Here is a 14,085-nt window from a genome sequence, read left to right as displayed (position 1 = left end):
CCACTCCATCCATGTTACCTTGCCAGAAGATTTTGTACCTGTGTGCCTTGCCTGTGAGGAACCTAGCTGAAGCTCCTCTCCATCTTACCTCTTGTATGCAGCATACATCTCCTTTCAAGCATTTCTACAATCTCACTAGACCTACTTTTCAGTGTGCCTACATTGACTGTGCCAACTCTGAAAACTGGGAAAGGAATGTGGGGTGAGGCTTGGGGAGGAGTGATGTTATTCAGTGCTTGAAAAGAAGAGATGAGGAAGAAACGAGATGTAGTTTGGTTTTTTGGGGGTTGGGTGTGTGAAATTTTTGTTTTTTATTGTTATGTGTGGGTGGAACATGCAGCACTCTCCAATCTCAGTTTTGCTGAAGTTGGCAGATCTTCTCAAGAACCACACATCATATAGCGCTGGAGTGAACACTTCAGTCAGCTGCTAAACAGACCTTCCCAGATTGACCAGCAGACCATTCAAGACATGCCACAGTGCCCAGTCCTGGTGTCGCTTGATGACCCCCCCAACCCCCCAACACTGGCAGAAATTCATCAAGCAACTACATGTGGGGAAAGCACCTGGTCCTGATGGAATACCCCCATAGATCTTCAAAGAGGAAGGTGAAGCTGTTGCCATCAAGTTGACTGAGCTGATACAGCAGTTCTGGGACGAAGGGTCAGTGCTGCAGGACTTCAAGGATGCCAACATCGAGCATCTGTACAAGAAGAAGGGGGACAGAGCTTCATGTGACACCCACAGAAGCATCTCATTGCTGAGCATGGCAGGAAAGATCATGGCCCATGTTTTTCTGATCCGCATCACACACCACCTGCTGGGTGATGTGGTCTCAGAGAGCCAGTGTGAATTTAGGAACAACAGGGGGACAATAGGCATGGTCTTTGCAGTACGGCAGATATGAGAAAAGTGCTGAGAACAAAACCAGAACCTCTACATCCTCTTTGTGGACCTGACGAAGGCTTTTGTCAGCCGTGAGTGCCTGTGGGATATCTTGTCCAAGCTAGGCTGCCCACCAAAGCTCGTCAGGATCATCTAGTCATTTCATGATGGCATGATGGCTTGTATTGTGGAAAACGGAGATGTCTCTGATCCATTCCCGGTCTCCAACGGCGTGAAGCAAGGCTACGTGATGGCTCCCACACTCTTCAGCCGCATGTTTGCCACCATGCTCTTCCGTGACCTGTCAAAGTCTGATGCTGGTGTCACTATTCGCTACAGATGTGACGGCCAATTCTTTGACCTCAGATGTCTGAAGGCAGAAGCCAAAGTCCTGGACACCCTAGTGAAAGACTTCCTGTTTGCAAACGATTATGCGCTTGCAGCATTGAATGAACCAGACCTGCAAGAACTTGTCATTTGTCCCGCAGAAGCAGCAAAAGCCTTCGAACTGACCATTAGCCTGTGAAAAACTGTAGTGATGCTTCAGCCTGCACCTGGCCTGACATCTCCTGATCCTCAGATTAAGATTGAGGGCACAACTCTGAACAACGTGGAGAGCTTTACATACCTGGGAAGCTGCCAGTCCTCAAACTGCAGCATGGGCAAAGATGTCTCCATGAGGCTTGCAAAAGCAGGAGCTTCGTTTGGCAGACTTTGGACAAGTGTGTAGGCCAAACGAGGCATCAGACTTTCCACCAAGCCGGCAGTCTATAGGGCAGTCGTCATCACCTCTCTGCTATACAGCTGTGGGATGTGGACGCTGTATAGGAGGCAAATGCGAGTACTTGACCAGTTCCACCTCCGCTGCTTGCGACGAATCATGGGAATTTCCTGGGAGAACAGTCTACAGCACTGAGGTACTTCACAAAGTCGAAATGCCTGGGATCAAGCCCTCATCATGAAGGCCCAGCTCCGGTGGGTCGGACATGTAGTCCGAATGAACGATGCGCATCTACCAGAGATGATCTTCTTCTCTGAGCTGGCCTCTGGAGCAAGAAGCTCTGGAAGGCCACTGAGTCAATACAACTGTGTGTATGTATGTATGTGTGTATGTGTGTGTGTGTGTATGTATGTATGTATGTATGTATGTGTGTATGTATGTCTGTATGTGTGTATGTATGTGTGTGTGTATGTATGTATGTGTATATGCGTGTATGTATTTATGTATGTGTGTGTGTATGTATGTGTGTATGTATGTATGTATGTGTGTATGTATGTATGTGTGCATGTATGTGTGTATGTGTGTATGTATGTATGTATGTGTGTATGTATGTATGTATGTGTATGTGTGTGTATGTATGTATGTGTGTATGTATGTGTGTATGTATGTGTGTGTGTATGTATGTGTGTATGTATGTATGTATGTGTGTGTGTATGTATGTATGTATGTATGTGTGTATGTATGTATGTGTGTATGTGTGTATGTATGTATGTATGTACGTACGTATGTACGTACGTATGTATGTATGTATGTATGTATGTACGTACGTATGTATGTATGTACACACATACATACATACACAGTATCCTCAGTATCCACCCTGCCAGTTGTCTGCACTTTGCTGTCAACTTCACAATGTGCATGTGAAATGATGCATCACTACACATGCTGATGCCTAGGTCTCTCACTGTTTGTGGTTCTGGGATTGCAGTACCTCCAGGTCCTGTGTATGCCAGTTGGGGGCACTCGTGGCTTTGTAGCGCAGTACTTGAAATTTTTTGCATTGAACTGCATATTATTTTGCTCTGCCCACTTGTATATTGCATTTAGGTCATTCTGCAGGCTTATGATATCATCAGGATTCTTTATTGCCTGAGATAGTTTTGTGTCATCAGCGTAGCCAGTGACAGTAGCTGTCCGAGTGAGCGTGGGCATGTCCAGAAGGGCTACTATGAACAGTAGTGGCTCCACGACAGTTTCTTGGGGAACACAGTTCAATATTTGCGTTTCCCTAGATAATTCTCCATTGGCTGCAACTGTCTGACTTTATATATATGTGTGTGTATATACAAATTATAAAAATAACTAAAAAAAATGTACAGTACAGTACTATTTCTACTTCATGGATTTTCACCTATCGCAGGGGTTTTTGGAATATAACACCCATAATAGTCGAGGGATTACTGTATACCATTTCGGAATTTCTGGATGCTCTTAGCTATGCAGTTTAGAAATTATTCTTACCAATTCAAGTATATATGATATCCGTTCAGCACTATAAATGTAAATAATCATATCTTTGTTTATATTTGACAAAGTTTTGAAGATAATAATATTCAGTTGTAAAATTGTAAAATTATTTTATTGAAATGAACATAAATTTTGATATAGTTTCTTTAGATTCATCTATTTTCAATGTTTCTCCAGCTTCATTGATAAGTTCTACAAAAGCGACAAGAAGTACGATATCATCCAAGACAACCACTGTACCATCCACCACCACAGCTTTAACTACTACAAGTGCTTCAAAATCTACCACCATTGCCCCAACTACAAGTACTGTACCATCCACCACAGCTGCCCCAACTACAAAAACTACTGTAAAATCTACCACCATTGCCCCAACTACAAGTGCTGTACCATCCACCACCACTGCCCCAACTACAACAACTACTGTAAAATCTACCACCACTGCCCCAATGACAAGTGCTGTACCATCCACCGCCACTGCCCCAACTACAACAAGTGCTGTACCATCCACCACCACTGCCCCAACTACAACAACTACTGTAAAATCTACCACCACTGCCCCAACGACAAGTGCTGTACCATCCACCACCACAGCCCCAACTACAACAAGCGCTGTACCATCCACCACCGCTGCCCCAACTACAACAACTACTGCAAAATTCACAACCACTGCCCCAACTACAACAAGTGCTGTACCATCCACCACCACAGCCCCAACTACAACTACTGCAAAATCCACCTCCACTGCTCCAACTACAACAAGTGCTGTACCATCCACCACCACTGCCCCAACTACAACAAGTGCTGCACCATCCACCACCGCTGCCCCAACTACAACAACTACTGTAAAATTCACAACCACTGCCCCAACTACAACAACTACTGCAAAATTCACAACCACTGCCGCAACTACAACAAGTGCTGTACCATCCACCACCACAGCCCCAACTACAACTACTGTAAAATCTACCACCACTGCCCCAACTACAACAACTACTGCAAAATCCACCTCCACTGCTCCAACTACAACAAGTGCTGTACCATCCACCACCACTGCCCCAACTACAACAAGTGCTGCACCATCCACCACCGCTGCCCCAACTACAACAACTACTGTAAAATTCACAACCACTGCCCCAACTACAACAACTACTGCAAAATTCACAACCACTGCTCCAACTACAAGTGCTGCACCATCCACCACCACTGCCCCAACTACAACAAGTGCTGCACCATCCACCACCACTGCCCCAACTACAAGTGCTGTTCCATCCACCACCACTGCCCCAACTACAACAAGTGCTGTACCATCCACCACCACTGCCCCAACTACAACAAGTGCTGTACCATCCACCACCGCTGCCCCAACTACAACAACTACTGTAAAATTCACAACCACTGCCCCAACTACAAGTGCTGTACCATCCACCACCACAGCCCCAACTACAACAAGCGCTGTACCATCCACCACCGCTGCCCCAACTACAACAACTACTGCAAAATTCACAACCACTGCCCCAACTACAACAAGTGCTGTACCATCCACCACCACAGCCCCAACTACAACTACTGCAAAATCCACCTCCACTGCTCCAACTACAACAAGTGCTGTACCATCCACCACCACTGCCCCAACTACAACAAGTGCTGCACCATCCACCACCGCTGCCCCAACTACAACAACTACTGTAAAATTCACAACCACTGCCCCAACTACAACAACTACTGCAAAATTCACAACCACTGCCTCAACTACAACAAGTGCTGTACCATCCACCACCACAGCCCCAACTACAACTACTGTAAAATCTACCACCACTGCCCCAACTACAACAACTACTGCAAAATCCACCTCCACTTCTCCAACTACAACAAGTGCTGTACCATCCACCACCACTGCCCCAACTACAACAAGTGCTGCACTATCCACCACCGCTGCCCCAACTACAACAACTACTGTAAAATTCACAACCACTGCCCCAACTACAACAACTACTGCAAAATTCACAACCACTGCTCCAACTACAAGTGCTGCACCATCCACCACCACTGCCCCAACTACAACAAGTGCTGCACCATCCACCACAACTGCCCCAACTACAAGTGCTGTTCCATCCACCACCACTGCCCCAACTACAACAAGTGCTGCACCATCCACCACAACTGCCCCAACTACAAGTGCTGTTCCATCCACCACCACAGCCCCAACTACAACTACTGCAAAATCCACCTCCACTGCTCCAACTACAACAAGTGCTGTACCATCCACCACCACTGCCCCAACTACAACAAGTGCTGTACCATCCACCACCGCTGCCCCAACTACAACAACTATTGTAAAATACACCACCACTGCCCCAACTACAAGTGCTGTACCATCCACCACCACTGCCCCAACTACAACAAATGCTGTACCATCCACCACAGCTGCCTCAACTACAACAACTACTGTAAAATCCACCACCACTGCCCCAACTACAAGTGCTGTACCATCCACCACCACTGCCCCAACTACAACAAGTGCTGTCAAATCCACCACCACTTCCCCAACTACAACAAGTGCTGTACCATCCACCACCACTGCCCCAACTACAACAAGTGCTGTAAAATCCACCACCACTGCCCCAACTACAACAAGTGCTGTACCATCCACCACCGCTGCCCCAACTACAACAACTACTGTAAAATACACCACCACTGCCCCAACTACAAGTGCTGTACCATCCACCACCACTGCCCCAACTACAACAAGTGCTGCACCATCCACCACCACTGCCCCAACTACAACAAGTGCTGTACCATCCACCACCGCTGCCCCAACTACAACAACTACTGTAAAATCCACCACCACTGCCCCAACTACAACAACTACTTTAAAATCTACCACCACTGCCCCAACTACAACAAGTGCTGTACCATCCACCACCACAGCCCCAACTACAACAACTACTTTAAAATCTACCACTACTGCCCCAACTACAACAAGTACTGTACCATCTACCACTGCCCCAACTACAACAAGTGCTGCACCATCCACCACCACTGCCCCAACTACAACAAGTGCTGTACCATCCACCACCACAGCCCCAACTACAACTACTGTAAAATCTACCACTACTGCCCCAACTACAACAAGTGCTGTACCATCCACCACCACAGCCCCAACTACAACTACTGTAAAATCTACCACCACTGCCCCAACTACAACAAGTGCTGTGCCATCCACCACCACTGCCCCAACTACAACAACTACTGTAAAATCCACCACCACTGCCCCAACTACAACAAGTGCTGCACCATCCACCACCGCTGCCCCAACTACAACAAGTTATGTACCATCCACCACCACTGCCCCAACTACAACAAGTGCTGTACCATCCACCACCACAGCCCCAACTACAACCAGTGCTTTACCATCCACCACCGCTGCCCCAACTACAACAATGACTGTAAAATCCACCACCACTGCCCCAACTACAACAAGTGCTGTACCATCCACCACCACTGCCCCAACTACAACAACTACTGTAAAATCCACCACCACTGCCCCAACTACAACTACTGTAAAATCTACCACCACAGCCCCAACTACAACAAGTGCTGCACCATCCACCACCACTGCCCCTACTACAACAAGTGCTGTACCATCCACCACCACTGCCCCAACTACAACAAGTGCTGCACCATCCACCACCGCTGCCCCAACTACAACAAGTTATGTACCATCCACCACCACTGCCCCAACTACAACAAGTGCTGTACCATCCACCACCACTGCCCCAACTACAACAACTACTGTAAAATCCACCACCACTGCCCCAACTACAACAACTACTGTAAAATCCACTACCGCTGCCCCAACTACAACAACTACTGTAAAATCCACCACCACTGCCCCAACTACAACAACTACTGTAAAATCCACCACTACTGCCCCAACTACAACAAATTCTGTACCATCCATCACCACTGCCCCAACTACAAGTGCTGTACCATCCACCACCGCTGCCCCAACTACAACAACTACTTTAAAATCTACCACCACTGCCCCAACTACAACAAGTGCTGTACCAACCACCACCACTGCCCCAACTACAACAACTACTGTAAAATCCACCACGACTGCCCCAACTACAAGTGCTGTACCACCCATCACCACTGCCCCAACTACAACTACTGTAAAATCCACCACCACTGCCCCAACTACAACAAGTGCTGTACCATCCACCACCGCTGCCCCAACTACAACAGGTTCTGTACCATCGACATCCACAGCACCAACTACAAGTACCACTGGCATAACAGCGTCAACAGTTATATACTTTGTAAAACCAGTAACTAAAATTATCCTTACTCTTCCACCGTTCCCTCCTGTTTCTACTAGAAATGTCACAGTGATGAATTATACTGTTGCCACAACTACTCCTTCAGCTATTATCACTCCTGGTATGTCACCATTTGTTATTTTGTCTCTAGTTTTGTTTATACTTGTAACACGTTTGGCTAATGCTTACCTTTTATACAAAGCGATATAAGTTGCTGTCAGGAATATTGTGACTCTTTCTGCTCACTCAATTTTATTTAATTATATTTGCATTCTTTTATTGTTTTATTCTTTGACTTGTTTCTGTCATTTAAGTGAGGCCATGCTGGAGCATCACCTTTCCTGTTGTTAAAATCTTTTCTACTATAAGCACATTTTAATGCTGGGTCTAGTCAATTACATTGACCCCCACTGCTCAGCTGGTATGCATTTCATTGATCCTGAAAGGATGAAAGGTAAAAGCAACCTTGTTGCTATTTGAACTCAGAATGAAAAGCCAGAAGATATGCTTGTAGTCATTTTGTCTGGCATGCAATGGATTGTGGCAGGCTCACTGCCTCTGCTTCCTTTAAAAGAACAATATGCCATCTCAATCAATCTCAAATTAACCTATAATCTATTTGTATGGCGAATAATTTTGTGGAATAGTTATATTTTAATTTTCTTTTCCTTTTTCATAATTTTGGACTGGAATAAACATTTCAAAGTTAAATGTTTTTCTCGTATTATTACATTCAACATGCATATATTTAAAATTACAAATAAATTTGTATGCAGATTTGTGTCTGTGAGAGAGAGAGAGAGAGAGAGAGAGAGAGAGAGAGAGAGAGAGAGAGAACTGATAAGATAGTTTATATGAACATAGAATGTTTTGATTAAAGACTGCACCAAGCTCCAATGTCAGTTTTGGCATTGTTTCTATGGCTGGATGCCCTTTATAATGCCACCCCCTTTACAGTGTGTACTGGATGGTTTTTGCATGGCACCAGCATTAGTAGGTCACCACACAGCTTGTAAGACTAAGATCCTTTTTACTGAGAAGGACTACAGTAGAGTGGGGCGTTGCTGAAGCATATATTTGGTATTATGCTTCAGTAATTAAATGTAATTATCATCACTTTAAAATTATCTATCAGTTGCATCTAAGAATATTTGCTATCATCTGTATTATTTCTATCCCTAACATGATTTTTATGGGTTTATTCTTGAAGTAAAGGATTAATTATTCTAAAAAGTGCCAGAAAAAGTAGAGTAAAATTACCATGAAGAGTAGAATATCCAATGTGTTGGAAAGTCCTTCTTCAGAAAAAGGCAACAAAATGAAAAAAAAGAAAAGAAAGATAACTGAATTATGTGTCCTGTATGTTTGAGAAAGTGGCAGCTAGTGAAGAACACAAAAGAATGTGAGCTTCATATGTAGACAGGAAGTGATAGGAGAGAGAAACGTGGTGAGAGAATGAGAATGAGAATGAAAGGGAAATGAAAAGAGGAGGGGAAAATTGAGATAAGAGGGAAAGCTGAAGAACATGAAAGGGTTTACAGAACTATGAGGAGGTGTAGAAGTAGAAGAGTGAGGGAAGTGTTTAAACCTATTGGTAACATGGTCTCAAGTTCAAATATAAAATGTTCTTTTTTTGTCAATGTTTTGAATGAATATTTTACCTTTTGCTCTTTTTTTATCCTTCAGCTTTCCTCCCACTTAAATTTTTCCTTTTCAGTTTTTCTTCTTTGTTTTATTTCTCTTTCCTCCCCCTCTCTCTCACCAAGTTTCTCTTTCTCTACTGCTTCATTTCTATGTATGAAGCTCACATTCTCATGAGTTACTCATCAGTTGCAACCAGTTTCTCAACCATAAAGGATATGAAACTCTTCTGTCTTTTATTTCCTACCTGTCATCTCTACTTTAAAGAAGGACACTGTCTGAAACATTGTTTCCACATAACACAAGTTTTACCAATATAGATTGCCACCAGTCTCTTTGGATAATGTTTTATCTACAGTATTTTATGCATATGTTTTGATACAGCCTTTTTGTTTTCCATGATTTCATTTATTTAATTATTTTTCAGTTATTTGTTTATAATCCTTGACTACATTTTTTTTTCTGTTTTGTATCATTTCCATTTAAATATATTTTTCAGTTTGTGCCCTCACTCCTTGTGAAATTGAATTATTATTGGGATTCATTCCGGGAGATGTTGTTGGTTGGGTTGAAAAAGATGGCATTTCAGGTGTCACTAGTGATGCGGAAGTAGTGCATGCTAATGATAAAATTGAAGATGGTGTTACAGTTTATATTCAGTGTAATAACTGGTAAGTACAGAAAATGTGTGACTGAATTTCATTGAATATTAAGGGTTATACTGTAATTATTACAGGGAAAAGAAGACCTGTTTACATTTATTTTCTTTCATTTGGATTGAAAGAATATTATTTTAAAGTAGAAACTCATGGAATGATTTTACAGATATATGTATAGAGAAATAACCATTTTAAAACTTTAATGTTGTATAACATTTTAAAAAAATGAATTTTAGGGATTTTAACAATGCAGAAAATTTATTTTTAGATCAAAACTGGAATTTTACATTTTTACTTCCATTTTATATTGAAATATAACATTGTTTAGAGCCCACTTCTCTTATCTTTGGCACTTGGCCACTTTAGTTGGTGCCACTCTCTCTCTCTCTCTCTCTCTCAGCTAAGAGATCTTTGTCTTGCAAGCTGCCTGGTGACCCTGTGGGTGCTGGAGCCTCATAGAAAGCACCTGTGCTGGTACCATGTAAAAAGCACCCGTGCTGGTGTCACATAAAAAGCACCCAGTACACTCTGTAAAGTGGTTGGTGTTAGGAAAGGCATCCAGCTATAGAAACCCTGCTAAAACAGACAACTGGAGCCTGGTGCAGCTCTCCAGCTTGACAGCTCCTGTCAAACCGTCCAACCCATGCCAGCAAAGAAAAATGGACGTTAAATGCTGACATGATGATGATAATGACGGGAAGGAAGATATTAAATGTACTAACTTTACAATAATTATAAGTTAAGACTTCTTAATTAAAAGTTAGCTATTGACATTTCATATACAGACATATATGCAATATATATAATATAACTAATTATAACTAATTAGTTGTCATATCTTGCATTGTAACAAATAAAACTGTAACACAAATTTTGGATTAGCTATCATTGGCTCTGAATCATTTTGTGAATTTAATAATCATCATTAATTAAAGCTATTCTTTCTCTTTGCTTCTCATCCATTGCCGTTCTGAGTTTCTTGCAGTTATGTATTTATTCAGACTCTTCTGTATGTGTGTGTGTGTGTGTGTGTGTGTGTGTGTGTGTGAGTGTGTGTGTGTGCGTGCACACACACATACATGCTTCTATATATGTATATTATATATATATATATATCTAACATTTTTTCCAGTACTTGTGACAAGAAGAAGTTGCGATGCACTAGTAAGATATGTCATGGTATGTAGACTTCTATGTTTTTTATTTATTTATTCTAGGATTAAGTGATGCATTAATACTGGCAGTATAAGCAAAATTCTCCTTCTTCACCAGGTAGGTATGTAGATGACATCCTCCCAGGAAGAGGCTAACAGAATATTCAGGACGTTCAACAACATGGACACGAACATAAAGTTCACTATAGAACATCCCGACAACACTGGATCACTATCACTACTTGACTTCCAACTGAAAATAATGGAAGAAGGAGAGATCCATACTGAGTTCTACAGGAAAGCAGCCAGTAGAGATATGTTTGTCCAGTACAGTTCAGCACTTCCACTTGGTGCCAAATTAGGATAATCCATAAATGAACTTGCATGCATCCAGAGCCAGTGCAGCAGGATAGAAGACAAGGTGACCCATCCAAAGAGACATAAGAAGAGAAGGACTAGACATACAACTAGCTCACTCCGGCCCCTCTCTGAGAAGACACCTCACAAAGAAACGGGCAAAGAACAGCAATCAATGCACACTAGCAAACTGTCTCATCCGTGACCCAGACTTATGCCAATGGGTAAATGTGTATAGAATACAATGTAACAAATGCAACAAGTTCTATGTGGGTAGCACAACAAGACCGTTACACGTTTGCATCAAAGAACATCTGAATATGAGAGCCTCTTCCTTCAGAAAACATCTAGACATATATAACTTTGAAGCAGCACTACAGATATGCCAGCACACTCGAGCTTGAGACATGGCTGCCTTCGTGCACTTCTCATGAGGAATTCCAGAAGGAGCTTCACGAGACCAGTGCAAAGATACTTCCGGGAGAAAAAAAAAGGAAAGAAAAAAAAATCGATGGTAGCAGTGACTCGAACAATTCCTAGGGATATCTGAAGAAGGAATTTTTATATTCCAAAATATTACATCAGACTATGGATGATTAAACTACACCAGTTATTATAGTCCATTGTTGTTATTATAGTGCATTGTTGTGCCATTCAAAAACACTTTATTATTATTTTTTACAAACAACACACAATGCTTCAAGCGAACTACAATACTCTCCTAGCTTTATTTCTCAGTTTTAGCTTCTTTCACCACTTCATATAAATGTCGTTAAGTTATCTTCATACAATGTTGAGGCAAAATATGTTTGTTATACTCAATATTTTTGAAGTTTTTACTGTTTTTATTCCAGTTTTTCTTATATATATATATATATATATATATATATATATATATATATATATATATATATAGTTCAAATTTACAGAAAAACAAAAGATGAGACTGGTGTAGGGACAACAAGCAGGTGTATTAGTTTAATGTTTGAGAAAATGGAAAATTTTTTTACATTTTAAGCCTACTTAAAAACGGAGATAGAAAAACTGTGCAGAGTTCAGTGATTCGTGTGTGTATGTGTGTGTGTGTGTGAAAGTGAATGGCTTTGTGGTTAGGCTGTTGCACTCATGATCACTAGGTTGTGGGTTTGACTACAAGACCAATCCCCAAGTTGAGTTCTTGAGAAAAACATTTAATTTCCTGTTGCCGCAGTCCACTCAACTGTAACTGGGTAACTCTGTGACAGACTAGCCTTCTTAACAGTGGGGAACGGTGGCCTGCTCACCTAGCTAGTGGGGCAGCATCATTTGAAAGCTAGAATAATATAAAATGCATTGTGACCAGTGCTGTATAACAACATTCAATAGTCTGGGTGACCATATAATTATATCATCATCATTTAGCATTCATTGTCCATGCTGACATGGGTTGGACGGTTTGACCAGGCTGGTAAGTTGAGTGGCTGCACCAGACTCCAGTCTGATTTGACATGGTTTCTATGGCTGGCTGCCTTGCCTAAAGCCAGCCACTCCAAGACTGTAAGGGGTGCTTTTACATGCCACCAGCATGGGTGCAAGTTGTGTGACACCAACATCTGCCATGACTACAATTTCATTTGGCTTGATGGGCCTCGTTCTCAAGTACAGCATATTGTCGAAGGTCTCAGTTATCCGTCATTGTCTCTGTTAGGCCCAACGCTTCAAAGGTGCTTTTTACATGCCATTGGCATGAGTGCCAGTTATGTGACACCAGCATTGGCCACATTGCTTCAGTGAGGCCCAGTGCTCAACAAGTGCATTTATGTAATATATATATAATTATATATATTTTGCTTTGTCTTAAAGAAAGGCAGTGCCCATGAATCTTTACTGGTTGTCTAATTCCTGTAGGAGAGATGAAGAACCAGAGACATGATTCAGATGCTTGCAGTTGATTGGACTCTGTTGAAGACACCCAAAAGCAAGGCAGTGGTGTTAAATTGAGTGATGTAGTAAATCTACCACACAAACAGGTTGTAATGAGATTTCCACTCAAAATGCAAAGAACCAGAACAAGTGCTACGATGTACCTTACCTGACAATCAAATGATTTTGCTAGTCTACCACTCTAGACTGATTCTGAAAGGATGAAAGGTGTTGCTGATCTCGACAAGATTTGAACTCAGAATGCAAAAACACTTTGATGGTCTTTTGACTCTGCCAATTTGCTATCTACATGAGACTGGGAATAGAACAGATAGAGATAAAATGAGATATAGTAAACAATCCAAGAAAATAAGAGCCATTAATATTCTGGTCCAATTACATAAGCTTCTCTATGAAATAGGATAAGACTTGTCTAGAAAATATGACATTTAAGTATATATCATATTTGGTGGTGTGATGGTGCATGCTCTAGTAGTTAGAGTTCTATGCAATCCCTTTGACACCTGATGTGTTGTACACTTTGCACCTGTTCAGGTAATATTGATTTGATGAAAGGAGTGAACTTATGTACAATGTATTTGATCACTATAAGCAAATCATTTATGGAGGTTGTTCAGCAACAATTGCAGAATCGTCTTCCTCAGACTACGAGAGACTACCTTGGTCATGATCATGATTGTCGTTATATTTGATCACATATTAAGACACACTTTTTTTATTTTCCAAAAAAAAAAAAAAAATCTCAAAACAAATCGCCCTTCGTGCCACATGTGAAGTTGGATCTACATCACATGTTTTTAAATGTAACGAAAATTATTTTTCCTGATTATGTACTGCTGAAATTGAAATGTTTCTAATATTCTCATGCAACTTTTATGTTATCAGATATG

At 41.9% G+C, this 14,085-nt stretch overlaps 1 protein-coding gene across 1 annotated transcript in view; it reads left to right on the top strand.

Annotated features, from left to right (window-relative positions):
• The window catches only part of LOC106867629 (uncharacterized), a 252,388-nt gene that overhangs the window by 208,243 nt on the left and 30,060 nt on the right, over positions 1 to 14,085 (top strand). The window contains exons 142-144 of the mRNA XM_089340670.1: positions 3,314 to 7,582; positions 9,602 to 9,773; positions 10,894 to 10,940. Of these exons, the coding sequence (XP_089196796.1) occupies positions 3,314 to 7,582; positions 9,602 to 9,773; positions 10,894 to 10,940 (4,488 nt within the window). The remainder of the gene's footprint in view (positions 1 to 3,313; positions 7,583 to 9,601; positions 9,774 to 10,893; positions 10,941 to 14,085) is intronic.

Source organism: Octopus bimaculoides, chromosome 2, assembly GCF_046866305.1.
Source record: "Octopus bimaculoides isolate indiv1 chromosome 2, ASM4686630v1, whole genome shotgun sequence".
Classification (NCBI taxonomy): Eukaryota; Metazoa; Mollusca; class Cephalopoda; order Octopoda; family Octopodidae; genus Octopus; species Octopus bimaculoides.
The sequence above is the reverse complement of the archived record's forward strand: the minus strand, read 5'-3'. Positions and strand labels throughout refer to the sequence as shown.